Source organism: Panthera uncia (genome assembly GCF_023721935.1).
Source record: "Panthera uncia isolate 11264 chromosome B3 unlocalized genomic scaffold, Puncia_PCG_1.0 HiC_scaffold_1, whole genome shotgun sequence".
Lineage (NCBI taxonomy): Eukaryota > Metazoa > Chordata > Mammalia > Carnivora > Felidae > Panthera > Panthera uncia.
In genome coordinates, this window is record NW_026057582.1 from 101,779,291 (window position 1) to 101,793,217 (window position 13,927).

The window sequence follows — 13,927 nt, forward strand, 5'->3', positions numbered from 1 at the left end:
CTGATGAATATGAATGCAAAAATTCTCAATAAGATACTAGCAAATCGAATTCAACAGCATATAAAAAGAATTATTCACCATGATCAAGTGGGATTCATTCCTGGGATGCAGGGCTGGTTCAACATTCGCAAATCGATCAACGTGATACATCACATTAACAAAAAAAAAAGAGAAGAACCATATGATCCTGTCAATCGATGCAGAAAAGGCCTTTGACAAAATCCAGCACCCTTTCTTAATAAAAACCCTGGAGAAACTCATGATAGAAGGAACATACTTAAAGATCATAAAGGCCATTTATGAAAAGCCCACAGCTAACATCATCCTCAACAGGGAAAAACTGAGAGCTTTTTCCCTGAGATCAGGAACACGACAGGGATGCCCACTCTCACCGCTGTTGTTTAATATAGTGCTGGAAGTTCTAGCATCAGCAATCAGACAACAAAAGGAAATCAAAGGCATCAAAATTGGCAAAGATGAAGTCAAGCTTTCGCTTTTTGCAGATGACATGATATTATACATGGAAAATCCGATAGACTCCACCAAAAGTCTGCTAGAACTGATACATGAATTCAGCAAAGTTGCAGGATACAAAATCAATGTGCAGAAATCAGTTGCATTCTTATACACTAACAATGAAGCAACAGAAAGACAAATGAAGAAACTGATCCCATTCACAATTGCACCAAGAAGCATAAAATACCTAGGAATAAATCTAACCAAAGATGTAAAAGATCTGTATGCTGAAAACTATAGAAAGCTTATGCAGGTAATTGAAGAAGATATAAAGAAATGGAAAGACATTCCCTGCTCATGGATTGGAAGAATAAATATTGTCAAAATGTCAATACTACCCAAAGCTATCTACACATTCAATGCAATCCCAATCAAAATTGCACCAGCATTCTTCTCGAAACTAGAACAAGCAATCCTAAAATTCATATGGAACCACAAAAGGCCCCGAATAGCCAAAGTCATTTTGAAGAAGAAGACCAAAGCAGGAGGCATCACAATCCCAGACTTTAGCCTCTACTACAAAGCTGTCATCATCAAGACAGCATGGTATTGGCATAAAAACAGACACATAGACCAATGGAATAGAATAGAAACCCCAGAACCAGACCCACAAACGTATGGCCAACTCATCTTTGACAAAGCAGGAAAGAACATCCAATGGAAAAAAGACAGTCTCTTTAACAGATGGTGCTGGGAGAACTGGACAGCAACATGCAGAAGGTTGAAACTAGACCACTTTCTCACACCATTCACAAAAATAAACTCAAAATGGATAAAGGACCTGAATGTGAGACAGGAAACCATCAAAACCTTAGAGGAGAAAGCAGGAAAAGACCTCTCTGACCTCAGCCGTAGCAATCTCTTACTCGGCACATCCCCAAAGGCAAGGGAATTAAAAGCAAAAGTGAATTACTGGGACCTTATGAAGATAAAAAGCTTCTGCACAGCAAAGGAAACAACCAACAAAACTAAAAGGCAACCAACGGAATGGGAAAAGATATTTGCAAATGACACATCGGACAAAGGGCTAGTATCCAAAATCTATAAAGAGCTCATCAAACTCCACACCCGAAAAACAAATAACCCAGTGAAGAAATGGGCAGAAAACATGAATAGACACTTCTCTAAAGAAGACATCTGGATGGCCAACAGGCACATGAAAAGATGTTCAACGTCGCTCCTTATCAGGGAAATACAAATCAAAACCACACTCAGATACCACCTCACGCCAGTCAGAGTGGCCAAAATGAAGAAATCAGGGGACTATAGATGCTGGAGAGGATGTGGAGAAACGGGAACCCTCTTGCACTGTTGGTGGGAATGCAAATTGGTGCAGCTGCTCTGGAAAGCGGTGTGGAGGTTCCTCAGAAAATTAAAAATAGACCTACCCTATGACCCAGCAATAGCACTGCTAGGAATTTATCCAAGGGATACAGGAGTACTGATGCATAGGGGCACTTGTACCCCAATGTTTATAGCAGCACTCTCAACAATAGCCAAATTATGGAAAGAGCCTAAATGACCATCAACTGATGAATGGATAAAGAAATTGTGGTTTATATACACAATGGAATACTACGTGGCAATGAGAAAAAATGAAATATGGCCTTTTGTAGCAACATGGATGGAACTGGAGAGTGTGATGCTAAGTGAAATAAGCCATACAGAGAAAGACAGATACCATATGGTTTCACTCTTATGTGGATCCTGAGAAACGTAACAGAAACCCATGGGGGAGGGGAAGGAAAAAAAAAAAAAAAAAGAGGTTAGAGTGGAAGAGAGCCAAAGCATAAGAGACTGTTAAAAACTGAGAACAAACTGAGGGTTGATGGGGGGTGGGAGGGAGGGCAGGGTGGGTGATGGGTATTGAGGAGGGCACCTTTTGGGATGAGCACTGGGTGTTATATGGAAACCAATTTGACAGTAAATTTCATATATTAAAAAAAAAAAAAAAAAAGAAATATCAAACGGTAATTTAACTAATGATGACTGTAATAACATATTTAGTTTAGCTGTATTCTTTATTTTTTTTAACATTCCAAACATAAATTGTTTTATAATTAGTGTAGAGGCTCAAGTTTTGCTGCTTTATCATCTCTCTGTTAATAAATTAAGATAAAAATTTCAGGGGCGCCTGGGTGGCGCAGTCGGTTAAGCGTCCGACTTCAGCCAGGTCACGATCTCGCGGTCCGTGAGTTCGAGCCCCGCGTCAGGCTCTGGGCTGATGGCTCGGAGCCTGGAGCCTGTTTCCGATTCTGTGTCTCCCTCTCTCTCTGCCCCTCCCCCGTTCATGCTCTGTCTCTCTCTGTCCCAAAAAAAAATAAAAAACCTTGAAAAAAAAAAAAAAAAAAATTAAAAAAAAAAAAGATAAAAATTTCAAAGTGGCAATTACAACACGTCAACTGACCTCAGGTTACTCAAATTTTCAGTCAAATCTAAGATTTAAGAAACATCTGGCAGGGAGTAGTGTGGAATGAGGATTCTTGTATACTCTGAATATTTACAAGTTGCTGACGTGGATGGATTCAACTCACTTCTTAAACTTTGATAAACATAGGTCTTGTCCTCATACTAGTAGTCAAAGAAATTTATAGAGATAACAGTCCTGTACATAATACTTTGAATTCAAATTTCTGTACCCCTTAGAACCTAGCTGGTTAACGGAGCTGAAGAAAATGTGAACGAAGTCAAGGGTGAATAAGCAAGCAAAATCTTACCAGGTATTCCATACTGTTGGCAGGACACTTCACACATCCGTAACTTCCCACTGTATCCAATGAAAAACCATTGGACCAGGCGCTAGTAGAAATTTTTAATTGTACCTACAACAGAGAACACATAACCATCATATAAGAAACCTAAAACACTACATTAATTTTATTTGAGGGAAAGATACTATTCTACTAGAAATTTATTTAGTATCATAGGACATAGAAAAAAATAATCAAAGCCATAATGCCAATGGGTCAGAGAACCACAGATATTCTAGAGGCCAATAAAATAAATGCAGAGCTCTGATCTTCCCATTCATCTATGCAATGAGTTTAGTGAATTTAAAGACGTATGCCAATGAGACCCTCTGCTGTTTAAAAAGAAAAGCTTAACATAAAATAATATTTTCCAGTGTTAGACTTAAGATAATGAGCCAACAAATTCTTAAAAGTTTTAAAACATAAAGAATTTACTCCTTTAACATTACTTATCAAATGCTAAATGAAAGGCATCATGGTCAGCAGAATGGAAGACAGCAGGACACAGTTCCTGTCTTCAATGAGCTCCAACTAAACAGGGAGATGGGAAACACATACTAATAATTATGATACAAGAATGAATGGGATTAAGAGCTACCCGAGTAGTACAAAATGCTACCAAGTTGAGACGGTAAAAAGTTTACTTCTGGCTATGAGATTTAGATAAAGTTTTAGAGAAGAGATCTAACTGCTCTCCTCCATCGAGATTATAAAAAAAACCTGAGGACAACCACAGGTGAGACACATAAACAGGTAAATAAATGCTATGGATTAATCAACACTTTAAGACAATGGTTCTTGAAATGTGGTCCCTGGACCAGCACTGTCAGCATCACTGACATTGCATCACCTAAATGCAATGTTCAGACCTTACCCAGACCTACTGAATCAAACATCAGGGGCACAACCCAGAAATGTATTTTAGAAAGCCCTCTAGGTGATTCTAACATGCTCTGAAATTTGAGAACCAATGCTCTAAGAGAACAAGGTTGTACTATCTAGCTCTACTTAAGCAGTTAGAAATCCTTCACACATGTTAGGCCTGAGCACAATGACAGCCAAAAGATAAACAGCAGGGAACCAGAAAAGATGTGGCAGGCAGGAAAAAGCATAGGGGAAGAGACATTTTAGGCAGAAACTGTAACACAAAGGCCTAGCAGTGAGCACTTAGGATAATGTGTGAGAAGCAATTCCATGATAGGAGTCTACAAAGGAATGAAGGGACCAGAGCAGAAAAGACCAGGCTTAGGCACTAGGTTTCTCTCTCAAAGGCTTGGTTTTAGGGCTTCATACATAGAAGGGCTCAGTTAATATAAGCTAAATCCAACTGTTCCACCTTTTGAAATGCCATTACTGGTAAAGTACATAAAGTCAAGCTTTCTACCTGACACTACTAAAATAACAGAAGTAATTTTTTTCCAATGTTTGTTTATTTTTGAGAGAGACAGAGAGAGAGGGCAAGCGCACAGGTAGGGGGTGGGGGGGGGGGTAGGGGCAGAGAGAGAGGGAGACACAGAATCTGAAGCAGGCTCCAGGTTCCGAGCTGTCAGCACAGAGCCCGACACAGGGCTTGAACTCACGAACTGTGAGATCACAACCTGAGCCGAATTCAAATGCTTAACCGAGCCACCATGGTGCCCCAGAACAGAAGCAATTCTAAAGGCAATGGAGAAAAGGGCAATTCAGCCTTGGGAAACTCTTGCTAATCCTAACATCCCACTTGACTATGCATTCCTTAAAAGTCTCCTTGGACTTAATTCATACCAATGGCACTTAGCAAACTGGTAAGCATGGATTGAGGGAAGGCTAATGACTCAAAAATTTCCAAACTAGGAATTTATCTATTTTAACTTGTTATATCAACCAAAACACACCTTATTTTTACTAAAAATATTCTTCTTCTTGAAAGAAAATAAAATAATATCTCTGAAATCAGCTGGATGTTTCACGTGAATATCTTCTGCACGATACTGGAGAACCCGAGAAGTCTTGTTGATTAGCCAATAGGGACTAAAAACAGATAGCACCATCCGGCTGCCAATTCGTCTGACATGTACTGACAAGTCAACTGTCATCATTTCTGCAGAGTCAGGAGAAAAACACACAAGGAAGAATTCGGGAAGCGTATCACATATACGGAAATGTCCGTTCCAGTTTCTGCCCTGGTATTTCATCAGAACTAATTCCATTACTTCTCCACTGATTCTCGAATGGAGAACATCAGCAGCACTGCCTTCTGCTAGCTCATGAGTTTCTGCTGTTCCCTAAAAACAAACAAACAAAAACTAAATTTGCTTAGTGATATTTTAAAAAACTCTGCGGTAACAACATTCATATTTTATGCAAATGCTAATAAATAACGTACCACATTCAGATTAACTGACAAGACTTCAGTGGAGTCCCTGGCTTACATATTATGAATGTTCAGTAACCACTAAGGACTACAAAGAAAAATATTATATCACAGCCAAAGGGAGAAACTGTCATTTGGCTATTAGTAAGTCAATGGCCACAGATTTGGAAAAAATAAAGAAATAAATAAAGTCAGATCTAGGCCTAGGATCCAAGGATGGATTCAGGAATGCTGGCTGTTGTCTGTGTCATTAATGAGCCACTTAACCACCTGGCTTCAGCTTCACCCTCTGTTCAAATGCTATGCCTCGTGGTTCCCATATAAATAAAAGAAGGAAAGTGAGAGCAAACTTCTGACAAACTATCTAAGGGATGTGGAATTGTTTTTAGAATGATTAATAGCCACATAATAAATCAGGCTTCCTTTTTGAAAGCTTCTTTTACATAAATACTTTTTAGTTCATTTAATTCATTTTAGCCTTTACAAACTGAGGGGTGGCTCATTGTCAGATAAAGAAAAGAAATAATTTAAGCTCCAACACTTTCCAGACTTTTGTATTTTAAAATGTTGTGGAATGTAGAATCTAAAAATATTTATCATATGTCATTACTAAAAATGTTGCCCATTATTTATCAGACAGACTAATTATTTTAAGTTCAAGAGAAACCTGGATCAAATAAGACTATTAACTTTACAATAAAAACTTTAAAATTAACTTTAGAATAAAGTAAGATGAGTGCTTCCTCACTGGCTTTTTTCTATCCATCAGCTAATGGAAGAGATTGATATGGTTCTTATTTCATAGCAGATGCAGCAGAGCTCAGTGGAAGGGAGCAAGGAGCCAAATTACCTAGGTTCAAATCCCAGCTCTACAACTTATTAGCTGTGGGATCTTGGGCCTGTCACTTAATTCCTATGTGACTCAGTTTGTTCCTCTGTAAAATGGGTCTAATAATAGTACCTACACCAGAAGGTTATTGCAAGGATTAAATGTGTTAATACAGGTAAAGCACATGGTATAGTGTTTGCCACATACTAACTGCTGTATCGGTTTTTGCTATTATTAATATTATTAAAGCATTACAATTATGCTATGTAAAAATACCTCAACTAAAAACATGGTGAAAAAACTAGAAATCACTCTGCAATAATAAAGGTCAAACAAAATACAAGAGCCATACCTCAAGTAAATATCTTAGAGAGTATGGGAGAAGGTTCCGCAAAGTGAGGGTAGGATAAAGATGGATAATGTAAGCTGGATCCCAATCTTCCTCGTGGCTACATATATAGCTTAATTCATCAGGCAGAGCAACTGTATTGACAATGAGAGGTAAGAAGTTGACTTCTACTGACGGACACTGAAGCATGCATCTGACTTCCCTGCTCCTGTGAAGTTCTTCCTTCCAAGAAATGTAAGTGGTGGATTCTTTGTACCGATTCTCTAAGATACCAGCTGGCTGAATAAATAATTGACATCTAGAGAAAAAAGAAAACAGAGTTGGGGAAAAAAGCTTTTATCAAGAACTTAAGAATCTCATTAAATCTTCTTGGTAACTCTACAAGGTAAATACTTATTCCTATTTTTACAGAGGAGGAAAACAAGGCTACGAAAGGTTAAGAAACCCGCCCAAAGTCACATAGCTAACTCAGGGAGGAACTTTCTGGGAAAAAAACAAAAACAAAAACAAAAACAAAACGCTGTGTAAGCAATGACAAGTCAAAAAAAAAAAATAGTCACTTCAATTATAAAGGCAACCTAGTAAAAATAAATTTCAGAAAGTGCTAAAACATCAACTATACAGTAAGAAATTTTTCATCTGGTAAATCAATGATTAAATAAATGTATTTCTCTAGATGTCTTAAAACTGGCTTTTACACATCTTTAGATAATAAAAATATAAGTTTTTTTCCTGGAATATAGATCCCAATTCATATTTAAAAATATATATTGTGAACCTTTTAAAACTTTGTATTAGTTTTCAAGCATTAGTTTCAAGGAAATAGGTACCTATATGAATCTAAAGGAACATGGAACTCCTCTTCAGGGCTGGCTACTCCAATGGGCTCCAGCAGCTTAACGTTCTTAACAGATTTATAGATGATGAATGCAATAGAGAAATGATTTTTAATCTGTTGGATAAAAAAGACATACAAGTTGTTTAAAAAGATAACACATGGCCAAAAGAAAAATGTGAGCTGCACACAGTTACTTTTAGATCTAAAAGTTTCAAGCCCAGTATTAGAAGATATTTTATGGATAATTGAAAAATTTTAGGATATTTAAGTGCTTTACATGAGAAACTTGATGTTTAAGTGGCAGTTGAAAAGTTCTGAGAGAGTCACACGTTCTACACTGATGTTCACTGTTGTGTATAATATGTATTACTCTTTGGAGTTCAGCCATAATATTTTCCCCATTATAACCTCTTTTCAATGCACCATGTGAAAACAGAAAAGGATAGCAAAGGAAATATAAGGAAAAGGACTACAACTCTCTCTCCTGGACTATAACGTGATATAGGCTAGAACAGCAAACTGAGAGATAACAATGGCCAAAAGTTGAAATCCTTTATTTTTTTTATCTGATGTTCTAAGTAGGAAGAAATGTTCTTTTGATGACCATATAATGAAACCTGTAATAATGCACAGGAAAAGAAAAATGGATAAAGCCTTAAACATAGAAAAGATTAAGATGCTAAAATCTTTTTCTGGGGAGATCATTCCAGTATTCCTTCAGATATACTTGAAACATACAATCCCAAGTGATATACAAAGAGAATGGAATGCTATTTTATTTGGCAACCACTTATAATTATTAACACTCCCAGTTCTAAATCTTTAAAGAAAGAGGTGAAAATCTTCCTTAATTTTCAACCTAGACCATAACAAAAATGGCCTTTCAAATAACAAAACTGTTTAATCAGACATTTAAAATGAAGACTAGAATAAAAACAAGTTAGACTGGAAATAGCAGCCAATTCAATCTATTATGTATTTCTGAATAATCAGTATTAGCTCCATGTTTTATCATATTCCTATATTCACCCAAATGATTGAAGATTTCTTGCTATACTTCAAGGGACACAATTCACTTTAATGGATTACCTGCAGAGGAGAACGAAGAGTGATTACTTTATTCCCTTCAGTTGCATCAATCTGTACCAAGACTGAGTCAGAATGACTGGCATTGGGATTCCGTACGTTATACAATCGCCGTCCGGATCTGGCAACAGGGACTTTTGCAACTTCTGTATATCCATGAGGTACTAAGGCAGAGCATAAGTGAGAAGCATTCCAAATACCAATTTACCTATATTTCTCTCAGACAGAGTACTCATCAGCACCTTAAAATAATACAAGGGAATTCTTCTTCATGACTGAACATGACGACTACTCAAAATGCTTTTCTGAGACGTAGGAACCAACAAAGAAAGGAAACTAAAGAAACTAAAATAAAAAAAGAGTAAAATAAAAAAAGAAAGGAAACTAGTTATAAAATGTTTTGACCCAAAACAATTTCTCTTCAGGTTTTAAATCAAGAAACAGACCCTTACCTATGGAGAACAAACTGATGGTTACCAGAAGGGAGGTGGGTGGGGGGATGGGTGAAATAGGTGATGGGGAGTAAGGAGGCCATTTGTGATGAACAGCAGGTGCTATATGGAAGTAATGAATCACTATATTGCATGCCTGGAACTAATATCACACTGTATGTTAACTTGGAATCTACATAAAAATAAAAAAAATTTCTTAAATCACACAAATTTCAGCTTGTTCCTTTTCTTTCAACTATAGAGCAATAATCACCTTTTCTGTGTAATGGTGATAATTACTGTCAACATTTTATGACTTCTGAATATAGTTCATTTTCCTCTCCTCAATGGACTCACATCCTTTTTGAAGCATGCTACAGACGGCATTATTTAAGGGCACAGAAATAATCTAATTTTCTAAGGTAATTCTTAAATTTAATTGTCTCAAGTTTAGAGGAAGAAAATAAGAGCTTATCAACTATTTGTTTCAAGCCTTTAGAAATGTTGTCTCCCAAGGTATCTGCAGCAATATCTTTACATTTTAACAAAAATAAGCCACACAGCTACATTCCAAAGATGAATATAAAATAAATATAGCATACCAAAGGTCAGAGTGAAGAAAGAGCTTTCCTGACGGCTCAACATAGATAATTTTCCTTGACGTGAAGGTTCCATGCTGGCATATTCCAATTCCAAATGCTGACCAGCATCAACATCATAAACACCACTTTTCTCAAGGGAGCCTATTACTCTGAGATTATGATTGGGCTGCACCTTAATGGGAATGCCTACAGCATTTTTCACTGTAAAAGGAGCCCTATCTTTTAAAGAGTAGTCAAAAGTAGAAGCAGTGCCCTCTGAAAAACCCTGAAAAGGAACATAACATCGCAATAAAATTTTTGCAAAATTCAATTTTTTTCCAAAATTAAACATTTTTAAGAAAGTAATTGTGATGACAAGCATAAATAATCCGTACATGCTTCATTTTAAAATCCCATTTGAAATATACCAAGAAAAAACCAAACATACTTTGGCTAAATTGTTGAAAACATTCAGGCAACTTTTGGATATGGTTATATTCATTGTGTCTCCTGAAGAAATATGAACTGCTGTTTGTGGCTCAGGAAGAAAAACAAAATCATCTCCTGGAATTAAACTTTTATCTTGGACTGGATTCTTCTTTACCTAGGAGGATAAATAATGTGACACATTTAAGTTATTAGCCATTTAATAACAAAAATTTAAAACTCTCAAAGTGTTAAACTCTCCTAAACTGGTCCCTTCATATTAAGGCTGGTCAAAAGTCTCAGTTTCAAAAACAACCAGTGCTTCGCTTAGACACAGCACAGATCAGCAGTCTTTTTTGCAGTGTGTGGTCAGTGCACGGGGTAATGTTTCGGACTGTGTCACAAAAGCTCTCCAGGTCAGTTACAGTATTTGTTTCTTGTGCATTCCCCAGAGGAAGCTATTTACCCAGTGTCGTCTGACTAATTGGTCCTTATGTGTTGAGGCGTAATGGAAGATGACCCTCAAGTCTAAACCGATCCTCACTGGAGGTAATGTGGAATTCTGTTAACACCTACACATAATACGATAGGCTTTTGCCAGCCATCAGATTCCACCATAGTTTTTGTTCTAATAGAGCTCAAAGGCCATATACAAAACTATTTGTTAGCCTGTCTATGCCAGAGACAGGTAGAGCAGAAATATTACTTCTACTTTACTGAGAAGAATTTGGGACACAGGTTAAGTGGCTTCGCAGTTTTAAAATAGGAATCTGCTGAGTCAATTTCAGCGCCTCACACTTCAGGCTACACCAGAGAACTGTAGTGTAGTCACTTGTTAGGGGTATATAATTCATGTTCCTTTTAGTCAAGAAAAATGTGCTTTGGTATCCAGGATTCTGAAGTGCTCTCAAGAAATACCATCAAGAGATAACACACAAAGAATTCATGAACTATAATTCAAGTTTTCTCAAATGTTTTGGTCTCCTAAAATCACTGATGATCTCAAAGAGCTTCATTTATATGGATCAGATCTATGACTATGAAATCTATTAGAAACCCAAACTGAGAAAATTTTAAATATTCATTTAAAAACAATTATATGTTGAATAATATTTTAATGAAATATAACTATTAAAGTTATCTTTAATAGTAAAAAGAGGGGCATTGGCAAATCTCTCTAGTGACTGCCTTAAGACGAGCGGATTCTCATTTCTGTTTCAGTATTCATTCTGATGCAATATCACACAGTCTCTGGAAAATTCCACTGTATGCTCACAAGAGAATGAGAATAAAAATGATATATAATGTCTATTATTATGAAAATAGTTCTGACCCCACAAACCCCCTAAAAGGGCCTCCAGAATCCTAGATCACAAATCTTGAGAATCATTAAACTAAAAAATATAAATGAATGTGCTGAGTGCCATCAATATAAAGATATCGTATGGTTTCCTTACATCAAGCCTTAAATTCCATTGTCTCTTCCCCTCCACTCTCTCAATCAGTGGCTCCCAAACAGCATGGGTTTCATTATAGTAGTGAACCTGGAAAGGCACAGAATTGTAATAACAGAGTCTTTCAACTTTAACAACATATTTCTATAATCATTAGGAAAAAATATTACACAATTAATGTTACATGCCAATCATTTTAACAACATACCTCAAGACACAAAGAATAGCTATAAAGAGGGTACATTTTCCTTTACTCTCTTACTTTACTGCCATAAATAAATTACTTAACAAAAAGTCTTTAAAAAACAGTAACCAACTAAATAATACTACATTATGCATCAACAAGTTAAATGTTAGAATATATTATTCAGACACACACACACACACACACACGCACACACACACTTGCTGCAGCCATGCACAAACAAGAAAAGTGCACATCTTAATTCTGCAGGTGTAATTTTGAGAAGTTGGCTCTGGAAGTATTAAATGATGTAGTCATACCTCTAATGTCATGTCAGCAGTAGCAGCCATTAGGGAAGTCCAATTTTTAATATTTCCTGAAAACTTAGACTCTGCCAGTAATAAAGGTACAGTTCGATGCCCAAGGCCACATTCTAAGGTAACCTGAACTGACTCTACAACAACAGCACAATTTTCCTCTATAGATAGACAGTGAATGTCTTTGAAATTTTCTGTTATTTCTGTTGCCATGTCAACACCAAGAAACCAAGAGTTATAATCACTAATAGATTTGATGCCCCAAATATTTTCTGTTTCCTTAGATGTATCTTTGGATTCATCTTCTTTTGTCTTTGGAGACATAGCAGCCATGATCGTCATCACAGTATTCAGAATTATGGGTGAAATCTTTAAAAAAGAAAGCAGAAAAATGTTAAGAATAAATTATTTCTAAATGAGAAGAATATATAACACAAAACTTTAAAAAAAGTTAAAAATTTAAACATATTACATTAATACCTAAGAAAAACAAAAGAGAATACACAAAGCCATATGTCAAGTCAGCTAACATCATACCCATGATTTCTGCCAAGGCTACATTGGAATTAAGTAATTAATATTATATGTTAATGTCAAAACCTAAAGTTAAATTGACCAATTCATAATAAAATACGGTTATATGAAAAGAAAAATGTAGTATAACTGAATTTTTTATTTTTCAACCAGTTGCATTAACTAAACCAAAGTATATGATCCTTATCAAAATATACATACATGATTTTCATTTTTCTGACTGAAACAAAAAGCCTAAGAATCACCATGGATCCCCTTCCACTTACCCCAAGTTCTGCAAACTCTACCTCTTATTATCTTTGTATAGTATCTTTGCTCACCTCCTCATTCCTAGCCTTGCACCTTAGTTCTACACTGATAATGCCTACTATGTCCAGTGCTGACTGGACCCTCAGAGTCTACCCTCCACATTTCCACCAGCTTTCTTTTCCTCAAACTCAAATCTGGGCATGCCATTCCTATGCCTAAAATCTTCAATTGCCCCTAACTTTAAGGATGCAGTTCAAACTTCTCTTTAGCTGAGGACACAAAAGTCTTTGTGATGTGATACCAGGGTTTCCCAAAGTGTAAGCAATACTGGGTTAAATAAGTGGATTCCTTTACTGTTGTTCTCACAACCTCTACTTATGTAATTCGCTAAAATGATATGATTACATCACCCAAAGAAGGAAGTAGTATGAGCCTCTTCCCCAACTTACCTGTCCACTAAGTCCCTTCTTTGTCCTTGCCTTATTAATGTCACCTTTAATTAGAGCTCTCAATCTTACAACTCCACCACACCATTCTCTCCAACCACGTGGAATCACCACTCTAAGTCCTTAAAAGGTTTTTCATACCTCTACTTTTGTGCATATTGTCAGTTCTGTCTTGATAACCCTCAGCCTCCCTCTGCTTCTAACCTCCATCAGATTTTCAAAACTCAGTTCAAGTAGCCTCAGTTCCAGGCAGATTTCCCTGATGTCGTGGTCTGATCACAGGACCCTTACTTGTGCTCCCAAAAGCACCAGTACAGGCCTCCAGCTCTGAAAGCCAGAATCATTGATTTACTTCTTTCTCTCACATATATCAGTAAGTTCTTTGAAGATATGGACTATGTATCACCAATGCCTTGTATAGACATTTTTCGTACAAAGTAAGAGCTCAAACAATGCTTGCTGAATGAATAAACAAATAAACTGATATACAAAGAAAGGGAAAGACAATATTCCCAGTACCTTAACCTATTGTCTTAGACTAAGTGCATGCAAATTCAAGACCTTTCCCCCTGAATGACCACCTT

At 36.6% G+C, this 13,927-nt stretch overlaps 1 protein-coding gene across 3 annotated transcripts in view; it reads right to left on the reverse strand.

The window, feature by feature from the left end:
* Positions 1–13,927, reverse strand: part of VPS13C (vacuolar protein sorting 13 homolog C) — a 211,164-nt gene that overhangs the window by 57,709 nt on the left and 139,528 nt on the right. For all 3 annotated transcript variants that reach the window (XR_007453840.1, XM_049613728.1, XM_049613729.1), the window contains exons 52-60: positions 12,118–12,483; positions 11,617–11,703; positions 10,182–10,337; positions 9,755–10,019; positions 8,725–8,885; positions 7,628–7,749; positions 6,801–7,095; positions 5,141–5,530; positions 3,234–3,338 (exon numbers count right to left, since the gene is read on the reverse strand). Coding sequence is in view for 2 of the 3 variants with exons in the window: in XM_049613728.1 (XP_049469685.1) it covers positions 3,234–3,338; positions 5,141–5,530; positions 6,801–7,095; positions 7,628–7,749; positions 8,725–8,885; positions 9,755–10,019; positions 10,182–10,337; positions 11,617–11,703; positions 12,118–12,483 (1,947 nt within the window). In the remaining variant the exon portion in view is untranslated. The remainder of the gene's footprint in view (positions 1–3,233; positions 3,339–5,140; positions 5,531–6,800; positions 7,096–7,627; positions 7,750–8,724; positions 8,886–9,754; positions 10,020–10,181; positions 10,338–11,616; positions 11,704–12,117; positions 12,484–13,927) is intronic.